The 16,530-nt window shown below is 44.3% G+C and overlaps 2 protein-coding genes across 2 annotated transcripts; one reads left to right on the top strand and one right to left on the bottom strand.

Annotated features, from left to right (window-relative positions):
• Nucleotides 1-360: 360 nt before the first annotated feature.
• On the bottom strand, nt 361-2,517 carry LOC311102306 (transmembrane protein 121-like; the record flags this gene model as incomplete). Its single annotated transcript, XM_084143609.1, has 3 exons — nt 361-1,044; nt 1,922-2,092; nt 2,404-2,517. 3 exons carry the CDS (start codon nt 2,515-2,517, stop codon nt 361-363), a joined length of 969 nt encoding a protein of 322 aa, XP_083999735.1.
• Nucleotides 2,518-6,183: 3,666 nt separating this feature from the next.
• LOC311102304 (ras and Rab interactor 3-like) lies at nt 6,184-13,675 on the top strand. Its single transcript, XM_084143607.1, has 7 exons — nt 6,184-6,335; nt 7,860-8,056; nt 8,282-8,393; nt 8,739-8,873; nt 9,029-9,192; nt 10,297-10,430; nt 11,447-13,675. Exons 1-7 carry the CDS (start codon nt 6,200-6,202, stop codon nt 11,994-11,996), a joined length of 1,428 nt encoding a protein of 475 aa, XP_083999733.1. The 5' UTR covers nt 6,184-6,199; the 3' UTR covers nt 11,997-13,675.
• The last annotated feature ends 2,855 nt before the right edge of the window (nt 13,676-16,530 follow it).

Genomic DNA, 16,530 nt, shown 5'->3' with positions numbered 1-16,530 from the left:
CTTTATCAGAATGATCTCATCAGTTCATCTGGTAGGCTGGCTGGCAAGGCGCTGGGCCGTTTTCCTGAGCTGGAGCGGCCTCAGTGAAACATGGTGTTTCTTTCTGCTTCTGCCACCCCATAGGACGGGAACAGTCTTGGTTGGGGTCATACTGAGCTCTGAGAAGTCTAGTCCAGTCTAGCTGTGCCCAGGGTCAGACACTTGCCACCATTTTCACACTACTGAGCCAAGCTAAGCCAAGCTGTACTGCACTGGTAGTTGCTGGAAAGCACAGTGTGAAAGAAAAATACCAAAGACATCACAGCATGGATCCGCTCGGCATTACAGTGTGAAAAGGATCTAACTATCCATGGGCGAGGGTCATGTGTCTATGACCTCGGTCGGTGAGAGTTCATCGGGGAGGCTAGTGGTGGCATTGGGTAAGGTCTGGTTGTGCCCGTGGCTGTGACCCACAGAGTTCCCTTGCTGCAGCTCTAATGCTATACCTGCCATGCTAGGGTCCTGTGGAGGGAACTCCTTCACCTGCCTCCTGTACTCCAGAAACGTACAGGCCTTCGTGGCTATGGCCACCACGTTCTTCCCTATGAAAATTGTGGAAACCCTACTATCCTGGAACAGCACCATGTTGACCCCGCGGATCAAGATAGTCACTATGTTTATAGTAACGAGACTAAGAACAGGGTACAGCATCATCTTCTGAGGCGAGACGTGTTCCCCCTGGACACTGATCTCAGAGAGGGAGACGCAGGGCAGGATAAGGAGGAGGATGTAGCAGTAGAAGAACATCAGTCCCTCGGCCCAGATGGGCAGGCCCGTCCGCTGGGGCTCCCACAGGTTGGCCTGGATGTCCAGAACATCCAGCAAGTCCAGGGCCACCCAGAACAGCCTCCCCCGCATGTCCTCCTTCTTCCGGAAGGTTCTCACGTACTCCATGCTGTCCAGAGCCACAAGGACCAGGTACAGCCCCGGGACGCACACAGAGAGGAGTAAGGTTAGAGCCTTCCGGGCCACTGTCTCCAGGCTCTTCCTGTCCGCCTTGTAGTTCTAGAAGATATAAGACATTCTTTGTTGTTAATTGTCAGAGAGATATTGAAATGTGTCTTTTTCAGGATCTCTGTGAGTATCCAGCCCTGTCAAGTCCCGACATTAAACTATGAGATCAGGTTGCAGCATCCCCTCCCCGCCCCCCAGCCAATACACACACATACACACCCCACGGTTAGCCACAGTGCAGCGTCCCTGGAGCAGTTTAGGGGCGAAGTATCCTGCTCAAGGGTACAACGAAAGGAGATGGTATCTGGGATACTGATGCCAGCAACACTCCAGTTGCCGGCTGTAATGGCAATATTTAAGATGAATAAAGTTAATATTCAGTTTAGAGTGTTTAATGCAATGTTTAGCATATTTCTATATCTTCCCTTTCTGTACTACACATGATTTCCAGCGTTCTGTTTGTAACACTCGGGTTGATGGTCACTAGACTAGATGTTATGGATTAAACTAATATCTGCTGATAGTGATTGACGCCAGACTGGAGGTGCAAGGACTGAGGACACTGATAATCATTTTATTATGTGAAACACTGTGTGATTCTTTTGCAGCTGACAGTCAATGTCTTTTGTTTGGACTTCCAGAAGCCTCTCTGGCTGGTGTTTAAGGTACACTTGGTGCTGTCTGATTAGGATATTAAGGGTCTCCAAGAGGCCAGTTAGAAATGTTCTATGCATCTGTTCTGGAGGTGTCTCCCTGAATTCTTGTAATTAAACCGTATTGATTTTGAATGACTTCATCAATGACTGCTCTCCTTTTTGTTCACCTGGAAAGTCCTATTACACCGGCCCACTCCCCACCAGATTTTCCCCGGTAGGCACTGGTATTGGAACTCATGACCCTCTGGTTTCTGGCCCAGCCGTCTCCCTACCTGGAAGACGAAGTAGAGCTTGATCTCCAGGACAAAGATATAGAGGAACCAGAGGATCATGGCGTAGCCGCGACGGGCGGTCTTCACCTCAGCCCCGACCCAAACCGCCACGTAGCGCAGCACGATGAGGAAACAGATGTCTCCCACCAGCACGATGATGCACACCCCGATCTACAAATACACATCATACTTCATTTACCTAACATTAAAATCGCAAAACAGTTTCTACAGTAAAACAATATATTGAAATAAATAAAAAGCAAACAATTGAAAGGCAATGAAAGAGATGAAAAAAAAAAAAAAAGGATGTCAAAACAGTAAAATCACTGATTAAAAGGCCAACTTTAAATAATTTTGTAATTCAAAGCTACAGTCTACGAATGGTACATCTATTTTCGGACTTTTAAATTAATGATGTATAGTTTTATTCTTTTTTGAATCACAGACTACAGCTTAATAAAAAAATGTTTAAGGCCTCTTACCTTCCTGGGCCCCTGGTTCTGCTCTACCAGGTAGGCGTCCATAAAGGCCATGCTGGTCATGATCACCATGGTGGTCAGGCACACGTGGCGCTTGTCTGGCTGCGGCAACACCATGGTGGGTAATGGGGGTTGTAGTTTTACAGAGCTGAACTTCCTGTTGTAGTCCTCCAAAACAAAAGTTGCAGTTTACAGTTTTCTCAGTCAGTTATTTTAGGGGCAAAAGTCAAGTGTACCTGATCAATCCCAACTAAATTAACAGATACATTCAGATTTTTTTACATTGTTGAAAAAAATGCACTTGGGATAATTGCATTGATATATTATGGTCTGTTTAAGCCATGCAGACTGGTGCATCCCCTATCTCAGCGCAGTTCCATTGAGTCTGCTGTGCTACTGCTGACATCAAGGTCTCACTACACAACTCCATAACCTGGGAATCCCCTCAGTAATACAATGAACATAGCAGTTGGGCTTTATTGCTCCATAGGAAAATGACAAATCCACGTATCTTCAGTTGTAGACTTTCTAGTGGCCGAGTCCTCACGGAAGGACCACGTCTATTGGTGTCAGCTGATCATGTGAGTCAGCATCAGTTAGCAGCATTTTCCTGAGGAAAATGTGTGTGCTTGCTTCAATTGTCCAAAGGTATCACTGTGTCTTCACTGTGGGGCTTCTAAAGAGAATCTACTGATGAGACAGGCCTCGGAGAGAGAGAGATGCGTAGTTCCTGTGATGAGTCCTGTACAAGTCCAGAGTAACTGTTTCTCCTCTGTCAGTCTGTAGAGTCTGGGGAGAGAGAACAGAATAAGTGGTTAGTTTAGCCCAATCTGTGTTCTAGTTGTATGCTGCGTCTAATCTCCTGTGATTACACACTGTTACAGCAGGGGGCAGTAGTATGACTTGGATTCATGTTATAAAGGTAACCACATACAGAAGACGATGGATACACACCTATGTGTGTATAACACACACACACACACACACACACACAATATATATATATATCCTGTGAAATTTCCATTTAGCTGAATTGCAAATATACGCCTGTGTTAATCCGGCTTAGTGGGCTGGCATTGGAAAAACTACAATAAAGGGAATGGAGAGAAGACTCAATAAACATGCCAATACAACCCCATGCCTCCAGAGCTGCCAAACACTTCCACGTTCATTACCTTAAACCTTCTCAATATACTGTTACTGTCCTCTCTAGGTTCAGACTGGAAAGATAACACTCCCTTTTTCCACCATGTAATGTTCTTCAGGTATTCAATATTTCATGCCAGTGTATTTCTTTGACCTTTGCATGATACTGTAAGTGGCTGCCGCCTGCTGTAACGGTAAAGTGAGGTACATCCAGGGCTTAACTAGTCCCTCCTCTTATTTTTTTTGGGGGGTTGCAAAATCAAGAATTTCCCGCAAATTAAGCGAGGGCTTTCAAATTTTACCCCACTATATACCTTCGTGTGACTGTCCTTGTCTATCAGTGTACCAGTGTTTTGTTACTTGTCATGTTTTGTGTTTTTTGTGGACCCCAGGAAAAATATCTACTGTCTCTGCAAAAGCTAATGGGGATCCAAATAAACAAATAAACTCTTTCCGCATAAAACAGTCAAATCATTGCAATATTATTGCATACAACTTACCGCAGTTCAATAACAGGGCTCTCAATTTCAACCACTCACCGCACATTTACCTCATAATATGGTTTAATCAAGCCACACGTCAACAAAACTTTTCCCTCGTCAGCTCGTTTCTGCCCCCAAATATCACAAAAAATCCCAGACACTGTTTATCTCCCAATACAGCTAATGCCATAAATAGAATAACTAGAATGGAAATCAAGTCCATTCTAGGGATTCTATTTCTATGTCTAACACTCACCAGGCAGTGCCTAGACCAGAGCTGCTGCTGGCTTCCATAGCAACCGCAGGCTTCTATTGAGGAAGTGTAATAATAAGGGATGATGAGCCTAAAGCAGCGGGGAGCCAGGGCCTTCTGGGAACAGAGAGATTATCACCACGAGCCACTGAGACTAGGAGGTGTGCGGAGGGAAGCGGAGAGGAGAGAAGAGCTATGTGTGTTAGAGAGAAGGACAGGAGGGGAGGAGTGTGGGGGTTTTGTGTGGGGGAGAGGAGAGGAGGAGAGGCAGAGGGGAGGAGAGGAGGAGAGGAGAGGAGGAGAAGGGCTAGACTGTGTGCTGTAGGGGAGAGGAGGAGAGGTCAGGGGCTATGCGGTTTGCAGAGAGGAGAGGAGCAGAGGAAGGAGAGGACCATCCTCAGTGAATTTCAGAAGAATTTAATAGCGAAACATTAACAAAGTTTTCCTTTTTAGATAAAGCTATACTAAATACAGTGGGGAGAACAAGTATTTGATACAATGCCGATTTTGCAGGTTTTCCTACTTACAAAGCATGTAGAAGTCTGTAATTTTTATCCTAGGTATACTTCAACTGTGAGAGACGGAATCTAAAACAAAAATCCAGAAAATCACATTGTATGATTTTTAAGTAATTAATTTGCATTTTATTGCATGACATAAGTATTTGATCACCTACCAACCAGTAAGAATTCCGGCTCTCACAGACCTGTTAGTTTTTCTTTAAGAAGCCCTCCTGTTCTCCACTCATGACCTGTATTAACTGCACCTGTTTGAACTCGTTACCTGTATAAAAGACACCTGTCCACACACTCAATCAAACAGACTCCAACCTCTCATCAATGGCCAAGACCAGAGAGCTGTGTAAGGACATCAGGGATAAAATTGCAGACCTGCACAAGGCTGGGATGGGCTACAGGACAATAGGCAAGCAGCTTGGTGAGAAGGCAACAACTGTTGGCGCAATTATTAGAAAATTGAAGAAGTTCAAGATGACCGTCAATCACCCTCGGTCTGGGGCTCCATGCAAGATCTCACCTCGTGGGGCATCAATGATCATGAGGAAGGTGAGGGATCCGCCCAGAACTACACGGCTGGACCTGGTCAATGACCTGAAGAGAGCTGGGACCACAGTCTCAAAGAAAACCATTAGTAACACACTACGCCGTCATGGATTAAAATCCTGCAGCGTAAATAGGAAAACCTGCAAAATCGGCAGTGTATCAAATACTTGTTCTCCCCACAGTATATTAACCAAATAATTGATTAAAACACACTGTTTTGCAATGAAGGTCTACAGTAGCCTCAACAGCACTGTCTGTGTAGCACCATGGTGTAGCTGGAGGACAGCTAGTTTCCGTTTTCCTCTGGGTACATTGACTTCAATACAAAACCTAGGAGGCTCTTGGTTCTCATCCCCTTCCATAGACATACACAGTAATTATGACAACTTCCAGAGGACGTCCTCCAACCTATCAGAGCTCTTGCAGCATGAACTGACATGTTGTCCACCCAATCAAAGGATCAGAGAATGAATCTAGTACTGAAAGCATAAGCTACAGTGAGCTAGCATTGAGTGCAAAAAATGTGGTGAGTAGTTGACTCAAAGAGAGAGAAAGACAATAGTTGAACAGTTTTGAACAAATTAATTTATTCAAAAATGAAGTAGAAGCAAGAGAGAGAGTGAGAGAGAAATAGCTATATTTCATTGTATTTATTTCACTTTCACTTTTACTTACTTAGTTAGCGAATGCAGCCAGCTACACTAAAATGGCCAAAAGTATGTGGACACCTACTCATATCCCTGTCCAATGGGAAATGGAAAATGTGTTCAATTACCCTAATTTTGTAATCGATTCGGACACCCTTGATGGACTAATCAATGAACGTATCTGACCACAGGGTGTATATCCTGGAGACCATGGGGAAGCACAGCTCCAGCACTGAGATGCTGCAGGAAATCAGGCAGATGATGACCCAGCTGAAGAGTTACCTTATCCAGAGCACTGAGCTACAGAACCTACTGGAGCCTAATGTCTACACAGAGGACAAACTAGGTGAGATACAGTCTAACATGTTAGAGGCTAGATACAGTAACATAGTCTAGCAGTTGTAATCAAAGAGTTACTGCAGTTGGTAGAGCATGGCGCTTGCAATGGCAGGATTTTGGGTTCGATTCCCGGGGCCTGCGTAATTCTCCTTGATATACTCAACATTCATCTGTTAATACACAGCGTTAGACACATCATTCTCAAAACTCCTCTTGCTCCTTATTTTGAGACCCCCCCCCCCCCAGAAAGTAACATTTGATTTGTCTGATACAGTTTCTACCTGGCCGTGGCTATATTCATAATTGAATAATAGTAATAATATATTCCATTTAGCAGATGCTTTTATCCAAAGCGACTTACAGTCATGTGTGCATACACATTAACACTGTCTTTCACATGAATGCTTCAGTTCTCACTAATCTTCAAATTAACATGCCCACCATATTCAGTGTCCAACAGGACATTTGGCAAACAGGATGTTCCCCTTATTTACTGTCAAATAGGAGACAGTTGTATATCACAGTCTTCTCTCTGTGCGTGGGAAATTAGACTTTCTAGTGACACCTGTGAAATTACAACAGGGACAGACAACATGGTTGTTAGTGAGGGTTGCTACTGTTGACATTTGATGGCTTAATTGGGTTTAATATACAACTTATTTTGCCTCCAGCGTGAATGCTGAGTGTCAGGTTTTCTTACACAGTGTACATATAAATGCAGTATAAATGCAGTGAGGTTAATATTCATACTGAATTAATTAGCTGACATACATTACATGACCAAAAGTATGTGGACAGCTGCTCGTCGAACATCTCATTCCAAAATCATGGGCATTAATATGGAGTTTTTTTTTTTTTTTGCTGAAATAACAGCCTCCACTCTTCTAGGAATTATTTCCACTAGATGTTGGAACATTGCTGCAGGGACTTGCTTCCATTCAGCCACAAAAGCGTTAGTGAGGTCGTGCACTGATGTTGGGCGATTAGGCCTGGCTCGCAGTCGGTGTTCCAACTTATTTAGCCTCCAACGTGAATGCTGAATGTCAGGTTTTCTTACAAAGTGTACATATAAATACCGTATATATATTCAAGTGAGGATAATATTCATACTGAATTAATAACCATTTGGTTATCTTTTGTCCATAAAGAACTATAACTGCAGGCAAAAATACATGTGTCAGATGGCGTCGAATAGACAGGGAATCTAAGATAAAGTCAAATCAATACATATTTAGCCCTGTGTAAGGACGCAGAGTGCCATAGACATAGACCGCTCCAAGGGAGACCATTGATTTCTAACCAGCGTGATGTGTGTCATTCCTCTCCAGAGGTGATCATCCACCAAAAATACATTCATTAATAATTTTTTTAACAGCTTCCAGATTTGCTCAGCGAGTATAACCAGCACCAATGAGGAACCACATTCTAGTTTCCTACTTTGCATTGCACTGAAGACTAAATGTAGCTGCCTGCAACAAGCTCTCTTCTCAAATAGAAATGGTGGCCACTGTTTTGTCATGTTGTTCTCCAGAGGTGATTATTGAGGCTGCCCTGTGTAAGGCTATGCTGAAGCCTCTGCAGGAGGCTGTGTATTCAGGCCTGAAAAACATCCACGCCAGGGACGGCTGTCTGAAGAGACTGAGGGAGAACCAGAGTGTCGTCCTGGGTACCACCACCACAGAACTGGGGATCACCACCAGCATCCCAGAGACCCCTGTCATGGAGAAGGTAGACAGTTATGGGCTGCATCTGAAATGACACCTTAATGGCACTAATGTAGGGATTTACCGTTGACCAGGGCATTCACTTTTATATGGCTCCTGACTTTATATTCTGTTTTTGTCTTGTACAGTGGGGGTTTTGTCTGCCGCTGTATGACATGAATTTCCCCTCAGGGATTAACAAAGTACATCTATCCATCTGTTCGTCCATCCGTCCATCCATCTATTTTAGATCCAGCTGAAGTTGATGACCCTCCACCAGGAGTACTCCCCTCAGAAGAAGATTGATCTGCTCCTTAAGACCTGCAAGATCATCTATGAATCCATGTCTATAGGCTGTCCAGGTGAGGTGCTGTCTTTGTTTCTGGGTAGATTTTGGTGGTTGAATTATGATTAACTTTGTCATGTTGTTTGTTAGTGTAAGAGTAGTCTCATGATGCCATCCTCCCAAGTCTCTTTTTAATTATTACTCGACTATCTGCAAACGAAAGTCAGGGCTAGTGTACAAGTGCAGATTGACATTGATAATGATTGATCATTACTGCCGGACGACACCAGTGTCTACAAATACCTGACTGAGAGTGGAGATTGAAGTTGAGGATGATTGATCAGTACTGCCTCACAAATACCTGATTGACAAATACCTGATTGTCAGGTGAACTGACTAAGATGGTGGTTGATGTGTTCAGCAGGGAGGGCCCATGGTGCAGATGACTTCCTCCCGGTGCTGATGTACGTCCTGGCCAGGAGCAACATGGCCTTCCTGCTACTGGATGTAGAGTATATGATGGAGCTGATGGACCCTGCACTGCAGCTAGGAGAGGGTAGGGACAAACTAAATTCCATACACACGCGCACACACACACACGTACACACACACATACGAACACACACATAACAGCACTGACGCACACATAGTACCACTGTTAGATGCAGTGTATGTGCCTACTAATGATGACTATCTTGTGTGTGTCACCAGGCTCCTACTACCTGACGACTATGTATGGAGCGTTGGAGCACATAAAGAACTATGACAAGCAGGTTGTGACACGGCAGCTCAGTCTGGAGATCCAGGACTCTATCCACCGCTGGGAGAAGAGACGCACCCTGAACAAAGCCAGCGTGTCACGTTCATCTGTACAGGTCAGTACATGTCAGGACCACCAGGGTAGCACACACAGAGGGTTAGGGTTAGGGATAAGGCTAGGGTTAGGATTAGGGTTAGGGTTAGGGATAAGGCTAGGGTTAGGGTTAGGATTAGGGTTAGGGTTAGGGTTAGGGTTAGGGTTAGGGTTAGGGTTAGGGTTAGGGATAAGGCTAGGGTTAGGATTAGGGTTAGGGTTAGGGATAAGGCTAGGGTTAGGGTTAGGGTTAGGGTTAGGGTTAGGATTAGGGTTAGGGTTAGGGATAAGGATAAGGATAAGGCTAGGGTTAGGATTAGGATTAGGGTTAGGGTTAGGATTAGGATTAGGGTTAGGGTTAGGGTTAGGGATAAGGCTAGGGTTAGGGTTAGGATTAGGGTTAGGGATAAGGCTAGGGTTAGGATTAGGGTTAGGATTAGGGATAAGGCTAGGGTTAGGATTAGGGTTAGGATTAGGGATAAGGCTAGGGTTAGGATTAGGGTTAGGGTTAGGGATAAGGCTAGGGTTAGGATTAGGGTTAGGATTAGGGATAAGGGTTAGGATTAGGGTTAGGGTTAGGGATAAGGGTTAGGATTAGGGTTAGGATTAGGGTTAGGATTAGGGATAAGGCTAGGGTTAGGATTAGGGTTAGGGTTAGGGTTAGGATTAGGGTTAGGGTTAGGATTAGGGTTAGGGTTAGGGTTAGGGTTAGGGTTAGGGATAAGGCTAGGGTTAGGGTTAGGTTTAGGGTTAGGGTTAGGGATAAGGGTTAGGGTTAGGGATAAGGGTTAGGATTAGGGTTAGGGTTAGGGATAAGGCTAGGTTTAGGATTAGGGTTAGGGTTAGGGATAAGGCTAGGGTTAGGATTAGGGATAAAGCTAGGGTTAGGGTTAGGGTTAGGCTGGGAAAAGAGACCCCCTAAACTAGGCCCGGTAGTCCAGTTGGTCTTTACAAGTCAGGCTTGACGCAGAGTAATAGAATAGAAAATGTCACTGCAGTATTTTGACATTTGATCATTATGACTATATCAGTATTCTTTGAAATTGTATTGTCATTATGTTGACAATAAAACAAATTGTCATATGATATTTCATGTCATTCCTCTTTCTGCGCTGTCCCGTTGCAGGACTTCATCAACGTGTCGTTCCTGGAGGTGGGGTGTAACACTAAGACGCTGGGGGTCCACCCCAACACCACAGCCCAGGACCTGTGTTCCCAGTGTGCTGTCAAGTTTGAGGTGGCAGAGCCAGAGTCCTACAGGTACAATCTCCTGCCATTGTGCCCTTGACCAAGGCACTTAACCCCTTCAAAACTGCTCTCTCCATCCAGGGGCGTTGCTCCGTGGCTGACCCTGAGCATATCAATATGTGTATGCTGACCCTAACTCACAAAATGAAGTATTTATTCCATTCTATTCTATTCTGTTATATTCTATTCCATTCTAACCTATTATCTTCTGTTCTATTCTGTTCTATTCTATTCCGTTCTATTCTGCTCTGTTCTATTCTGTTCTGGTCTATTCTGCTCTGTTCTATTCTGCTTTGTTCTATTCTGTTCGGTTCTATTCTGTTCTGTTCTATTCTGCTCTGTTCTGTTCTATTCTGTTCTATTCTATTCTATTCTGCTCTGTTCTATTCTGCTCTGTTCTATTCTGTTCGGTTCTATTCTGTTCTGTTCTATTCTGCTCTGTTCTATTCTGTTCTGTTCTATTCTGTTCTATTCTATTCTGTTCTGGTCTGTTCTATTCTGTTCTGTTCTGTTCTATCTGTTCTGTTATATCTGTTCTGTTCTATTCTGTTCTGTTATATTCTATTCTGTTATGTTCTGTTCTGCTCTGTTCTATTCTGTTCTGTTCTATTCTGTTCTGTTCTATTCTGTTCTATTCTATTCTGTTCTGTTCTGTTCTGCTCTGTTCTGTTCTGCTCTGTTCTATTCTGTTCTGTTCTATTCTGTTATGTTCTGTTCTGTTCTATTCTGCTCTGTTCTATTCTGTTCTGTTCTATTCTGTTCTATTCTATTCTGTTCTGTTCTGTTCTGTTCTATTCTGTTCTGTTCTATTCTGTTCTATTCTATTCTGCTCTGTTCTGTTCTGTTCTATCTGTTCTGTTCTATATGTTCTATTCTATTCTGTTCTGTTCTATCTGTTCTATTCTATTCTGTTCTATTCTGTTCTATTCTGTTCTATTCTGTTCTGTTCTATTCTATTCTGTTCTATCTGTTCTGTTCTATTCTGTTCTATTCTGTTCTATTCTATTCTGTTCTATTCTATTTTACAGCCTGAGTGTGCTGGTGGAGGGCCACCATCAGCTTCTGGCCCCTGAGGAGTTCCCCCTCACTATCAAGTCCAGTCTTCACCACAGTGAGCCCCACAAGGAGTACTACTTTGTCTACCGGCCTGGAAGGACAGAGTCAGAAGGACAGGAGGCAGAAGGACAGGACGCAGAAGGACAGGAGGCAGAAGGACAGGACGCAGAAGGACAGGACGCAGAAGGACAGGACGCAGAAGGACAGGACGCAGAAGGACAGGAGGCAGAAGGACAGGAGGCAGAAGGACAGGAGGCAGAAGGACAGGAGGCAGAAGGACAGGAGGCAGAAGGACAGGAGGCAGAAGGACAGGAGGCAGAAGGACAGGAGGCAGAAGGACAGGAGGCAGAAGGACAGGAGGCAGAAGGACAGGACGCAGAAGGACAGGAGGCAGAAGGACAGGAGGCAGAAGGACAGGAGGCAGAAGGACAGGAGGCAGAAGGACAGGAGGCGGAGAGCGAGGAGCCTGCTCCCGCAGCCGAGCCAGAGCCTGAGGAGGAGGAGAGTCTGATGGAGATATGATGACATCAGTGTGCGGGTGCATGGGTGTGTGCGTGCGTACATGCGTGTGTGCGTGTGTGCATGCGTACGTGGGACTCAAAGGATCAAGGAGCTGCTCAAGTGAATACAATGGCTTCCGGCTCAATCATTATTGCCATTTTAAATGAAACATTAGTTTTTGCCTTATACACAACCATATACACAATGTTTAGGTCTGCCATTGACAACATGTGGAGACATTCTGAAAGAAGAGAACCACCACCATCACCTCACCTTGATCTTCAGGTCTAAATATCAAATCACACAACAGGAGACTCCAGTTGACTTTAGCTTCTATACAGATGTGCACCTTGATCTTCAGGTCTAAATATCAAATCACACAACAGGAGACTCCAGTTGACTTTAACTTCTATACAGATGTGCACCTTGATATTCAGGTCTAAATATCAAATCACACAACAGGAGACTCCAGTTGACTTTAACTTCTATACAGATGTGCACCTTGATCTTCAGGTCTAAATATCAAATCACACAACAGGAGACTCCAGTTGACTTTAGCTTCTATACAGATGTGCACCTTGATCTTCAGGTCTAAATATCAAATCACACAACAGGAGACTCAAGTTGACATTAGCTTCTATACAGATGTGCTCTATCTTAATTTGATCCATTTCTCACAGCAGGACAATAATCCTGCAGCAACAGGAAATGTGAATTATTATGTGGGTTATAATTAATGGACATTTTTGTAGGGTTGACACATTTTTCGTTAGGGCAAATCAAGTCTAGCATTTCAAAGTGGAAATTACAAACTTTAGAAGCCTTTGAAAAAGGCTGCGCAGGAAAACTCTCTGCGACAACAGAGCGATCAAATTAAGACAGTACATCTGTATGACTTCTATTGTAACTCATATTGCTCAGTGAAGAAGACCCACCACCATCAACTCATGTAGGACTGGTTCATACTTCAGATGTTAAATATCACACAGGGGATCCACTCAAGTTCACTTCAGCTTCTATATTACTTCTATGGTAACTCATCTAGCTCTGTGAGTCTGCCTTCCTCTCTCTGCAAAGTTGACCAAAGCTACAGAGATAAAGAGGATATCGTCCTCCTCTAGTTTGAAAGGGCACAATAGGCTGTATAATTAAACTGTAAGGGATCAGGACAAGGAGTCTCTGCTTGTATCCCAAATGGAACCCTATTCCCTATGTAGTGCACTACTTTTGACCAGGGCCCATAGGGCTCTGGTCAAAAGTAATGCACTATGTAGGGAATAGGGTGTTATTTGGGACGCAATCCATGTATCCTGTCCGGACGGTGTTTGTTTTCATATTTAACAGATTATTTGCTTCTGCCACAGTTCAGACTGACAATCAGCTGTTCATTGGTTTTGCTAATTGAATTTAGCATGACAGTATCCTTGCCAATAATTATCTCACTAGGTTTATATGCTCAAGAACGACTCTGCTACTCCCTGTACTGTACATCCATATTTGCTGTGCTGGTTTGTATACTCTTGTAGCTGTGCTGTGGCCACATTACATTGGTGTCCTGGAAGAACCTTTCAAGTCTCATTCTGGAGGGGATCTGCTACAATGCCATTCATTAAGTTCAAATACAAGTCTACCAGGCACTGATGGTGTACAGCCTTATTATACTGTAATTAATAAAACTGTCATAATGACCTTATATAGCATTATGGCTTTGATTGTTGTTTTTTCACATTGATAAGTGAATTGTTTTGTTTTTAAAAGGTGAAAGGTGAAATGGTTTTATGTGGAAATATTAAGAGATGAAACGCACAAAGAATCATTTCAGAAATTCCAATATTTCCTATTTTCAGTATTTGGGAGTAGATATATTTCCTTTCTTAGATAAAACCATTGCCAAAAACTTTAGCAGAACGCTAAAATCTATTCAATCTGACCTCAGTAGATGGAATAATATCCCAGTTGCTTTAACCGGCAGAATATCTATTGTCAAAATGAATATATTGCCATGGCTGAATTTCTGTACTTCAATGCTTCCCATGGCTCCCCCTTCTGGATATTGGGATACAATTCACAGTGAGGTTTCGAAATGAATAGTATATGGCAAGGTATGGCAAAATTAACAAACTTGCAAAGAGGACCCAACTTTAAATTGTATTTCCAGGCACTAGCGTTTTGCCCCATCCTAAATTGGTTTAGACATGATTCTTCCTCCCCCTGGCAGTGTACAGAAATACATGCAGCGTCTCCTATTGCCCTGGAAGAGGGGGTCTTCACTGATATATCTCCTAAACCAGGGTTCATCAACTAGATTCAGCTGCGGGCAGATTTTTTTCTTGCGCGATGGTCGGGGGCTGGAACATAATTAAAAATAATTTGTAGACTGCAAATTGAACGCAAGAAGTCCAAACATATATAATATTTGACTAAAACATAATCATTTCAAACCTTACTTACATATGTATTAGTGCTGAGCGATTAACTGAAATGTTGGTTATTTTTCAGCTTTTGAACAACATCGGTTGAATTATTTGAATTCCATTTTGTACGTTTTTTTAAACACCTTCTTCGCCCCCTTTGAGGATAACACAGTGCCACCGACGCGGCCCAGACAGCATCCCTGGCCGTGTCCTCAGAGCATGCGCAGACCAGCTGGCTGGTGTGTTTACGGACATATTCAATCTCTCCTATCCTAGTCTGCTGTCCCCACATGCTTCAAGATGGCCACCATTGTCCCTGCACCCAATAAAGCAAAAGTTAGCCCCGTTCTGCTCGACACAATGACACTGTGTTAGCCCTGTTCTGCTCGACACAATGGCAGTCTGGTAGCCCTGTTCTGCTCGACAGAATGACACTCTGTTAGCCCTGTTCTACTTGACACAATGACACTCTGTTAGCCCTGTTCTGCTTGACACAATGACACTCTGTTAGCCCTGTTCTGCTCGACAAAATTCCACTCTGTTAGCCCTGTTCTGCTCGACACAATGACAGTCTGGTAGCCCTGTTCTGCTCGACATAATGCCACTCTGTTTGCCCTTGTTCTACTTGACACAATGACACTCTGTTAGCCCTGTTTTGCTTGACACAATGACATTCTGTTAGCCCTGTTCTGCTCGACACAATTACACTTTGTTAGCCCCGTTCTGCTCGACACAATGACAGTCTGGTAGCCCTGTTCTGCTCGACAGAATGACACTCTGTTAGCCTTGTTCTGCTCGACAGAATGACACTCTGTTAGCCCTGTTCTGCTTGACACAATGCCAATCTGTTAGCCCTGTTCTGCTTGACACAATGCCACTATGTTAGCCCTGTTCTGCTCGACACAATGACACTCTGTTAGCCCTGTTCTGCTCGACACAATGACACTCTGTTAGCCCTACTCTGCTCGACACAATGACATTATAAGGAGGTTTTAGAATAGTGTGACCCCATCGCTTTGTAAGGTACCTTCTCGCGGACTACTTACCCCTCATCACCTCGCTTCCCCCATCTATCATCCTCTCTCTCTTACACACCCTCTCTCTCTCTTACACACCCTCTCTCTCTCTTACACACCCCCCCTCTCTCTCTTACACACCCTCTCTCTCTCTTACACAACCCCTCTCTCTTACACACCCTCTCTCTCTTACACACCCTCTCTCTCTTACACAACCCCTCTCTCTTACACACCCTCTCTCTCTCTCTTACACACCCTCTCTCTCTCTTACACATCCTCTCTCTCTTACACACCCTCTCTCTCTCACACACCCTCTCTCTCTCTTACACACCCTCTCTCTCTCTTACACACACCCTCTCTCTCTCTTACACACACTCTCCCTCTCTCTTACACACACTCTCTCTCTCTCTTACACACCCTCTCTCTCTTACACACCCTCTCTCTCACACACACCCTCTCTCTCTCTCACACACCCTCTCTCTCTCTTACACACTCTCTCTCTCTCTTACACACACCCTCTCTCTCTCTTACACACCCTCTCTCTCTCACACACCCTCTCTCTCTCTTACACACCCTCTCTCTCTCACACACCCTCTCTCTCTCTTACACACCCTCTCTCTCTTACACACCCTCTCTCTCTCTTACACACCCTCTCTCTCTTACACACCCTCTCTCTCTCTTACACACCCCCTCTCTCTCTTACACACCCTCTCTCTCTCTTACACACCCTCTCTCTCTCACACACCCTCTCTCTCTCTTACACACCCTCTCTCTCTTACACACCCTCTCTCTCTCACACACCCTCTCTCTCTCTTACACACCCTCTCTCTCTCTTACACACCCTCTCTCTCTCTTACACACACTCTCTCTCTCTCTCTTACACACCCTCTCTCTCACACACACCCCCTCTCTCTCTCACACACCCTCTCTCTCTCTTACACACCCTCTCTCTCTCTTACACACACTCTCTCTCTCTCTTACACACACCCTCTCTCTCTCTTACACACCCTCTCTCTCTCACACACCCTCTCTCTCTCTTACACACCCTCTCTCTCTTACACACCATCTCTCTCTCTTACACACCCTCTCTCTCTCTTACACACCCCCTCTCTCTCTTACACACCC

The sequence above is a fragment of the Coregonus lavaretus genome (assembly GCF_964263955.1).
Source record: "Coregonus lavaretus genome assembly, chromosome: 27".
Lineage (NCBI taxonomy): Eukaryota > Metazoa > Chordata > Actinopteri > Salmoniformes > Salmonidae > Coregonus > Coregonus lavaretus.
The sequence above is the reverse complement of the archived record's forward strand: the minus strand, read 5'-3'. Positions and strand labels throughout refer to the sequence as shown.

What these genes read in the sequence shown, in the direction of transcription:
- LOC311102304 (XM_084143607.1), top strand. Translation starts at nt 6,200, where the DNA reads ATGGGGAAGCACAGCTCCAGCACTGAGATGCTGCAGGAAATCAGGCAG. An exon ending in CTACACAGAGGACAAACTAG is followed by an intron (nt 6,336 to 7,859) that starts GTGAGATACAGT and finishes GTTGTTCTCCAG; the next exon opens with AGGTGATTATTGAGGCTGCC. An exon ending in GCAGAGCCAGAGTCCTACAG is followed by an intron (nt 10,431 to 11,446) that starts GTACAATCTCCT and finishes TCTATTTTACAG; the next exon opens with CCTGAGTGTGCTGGTGGAGG.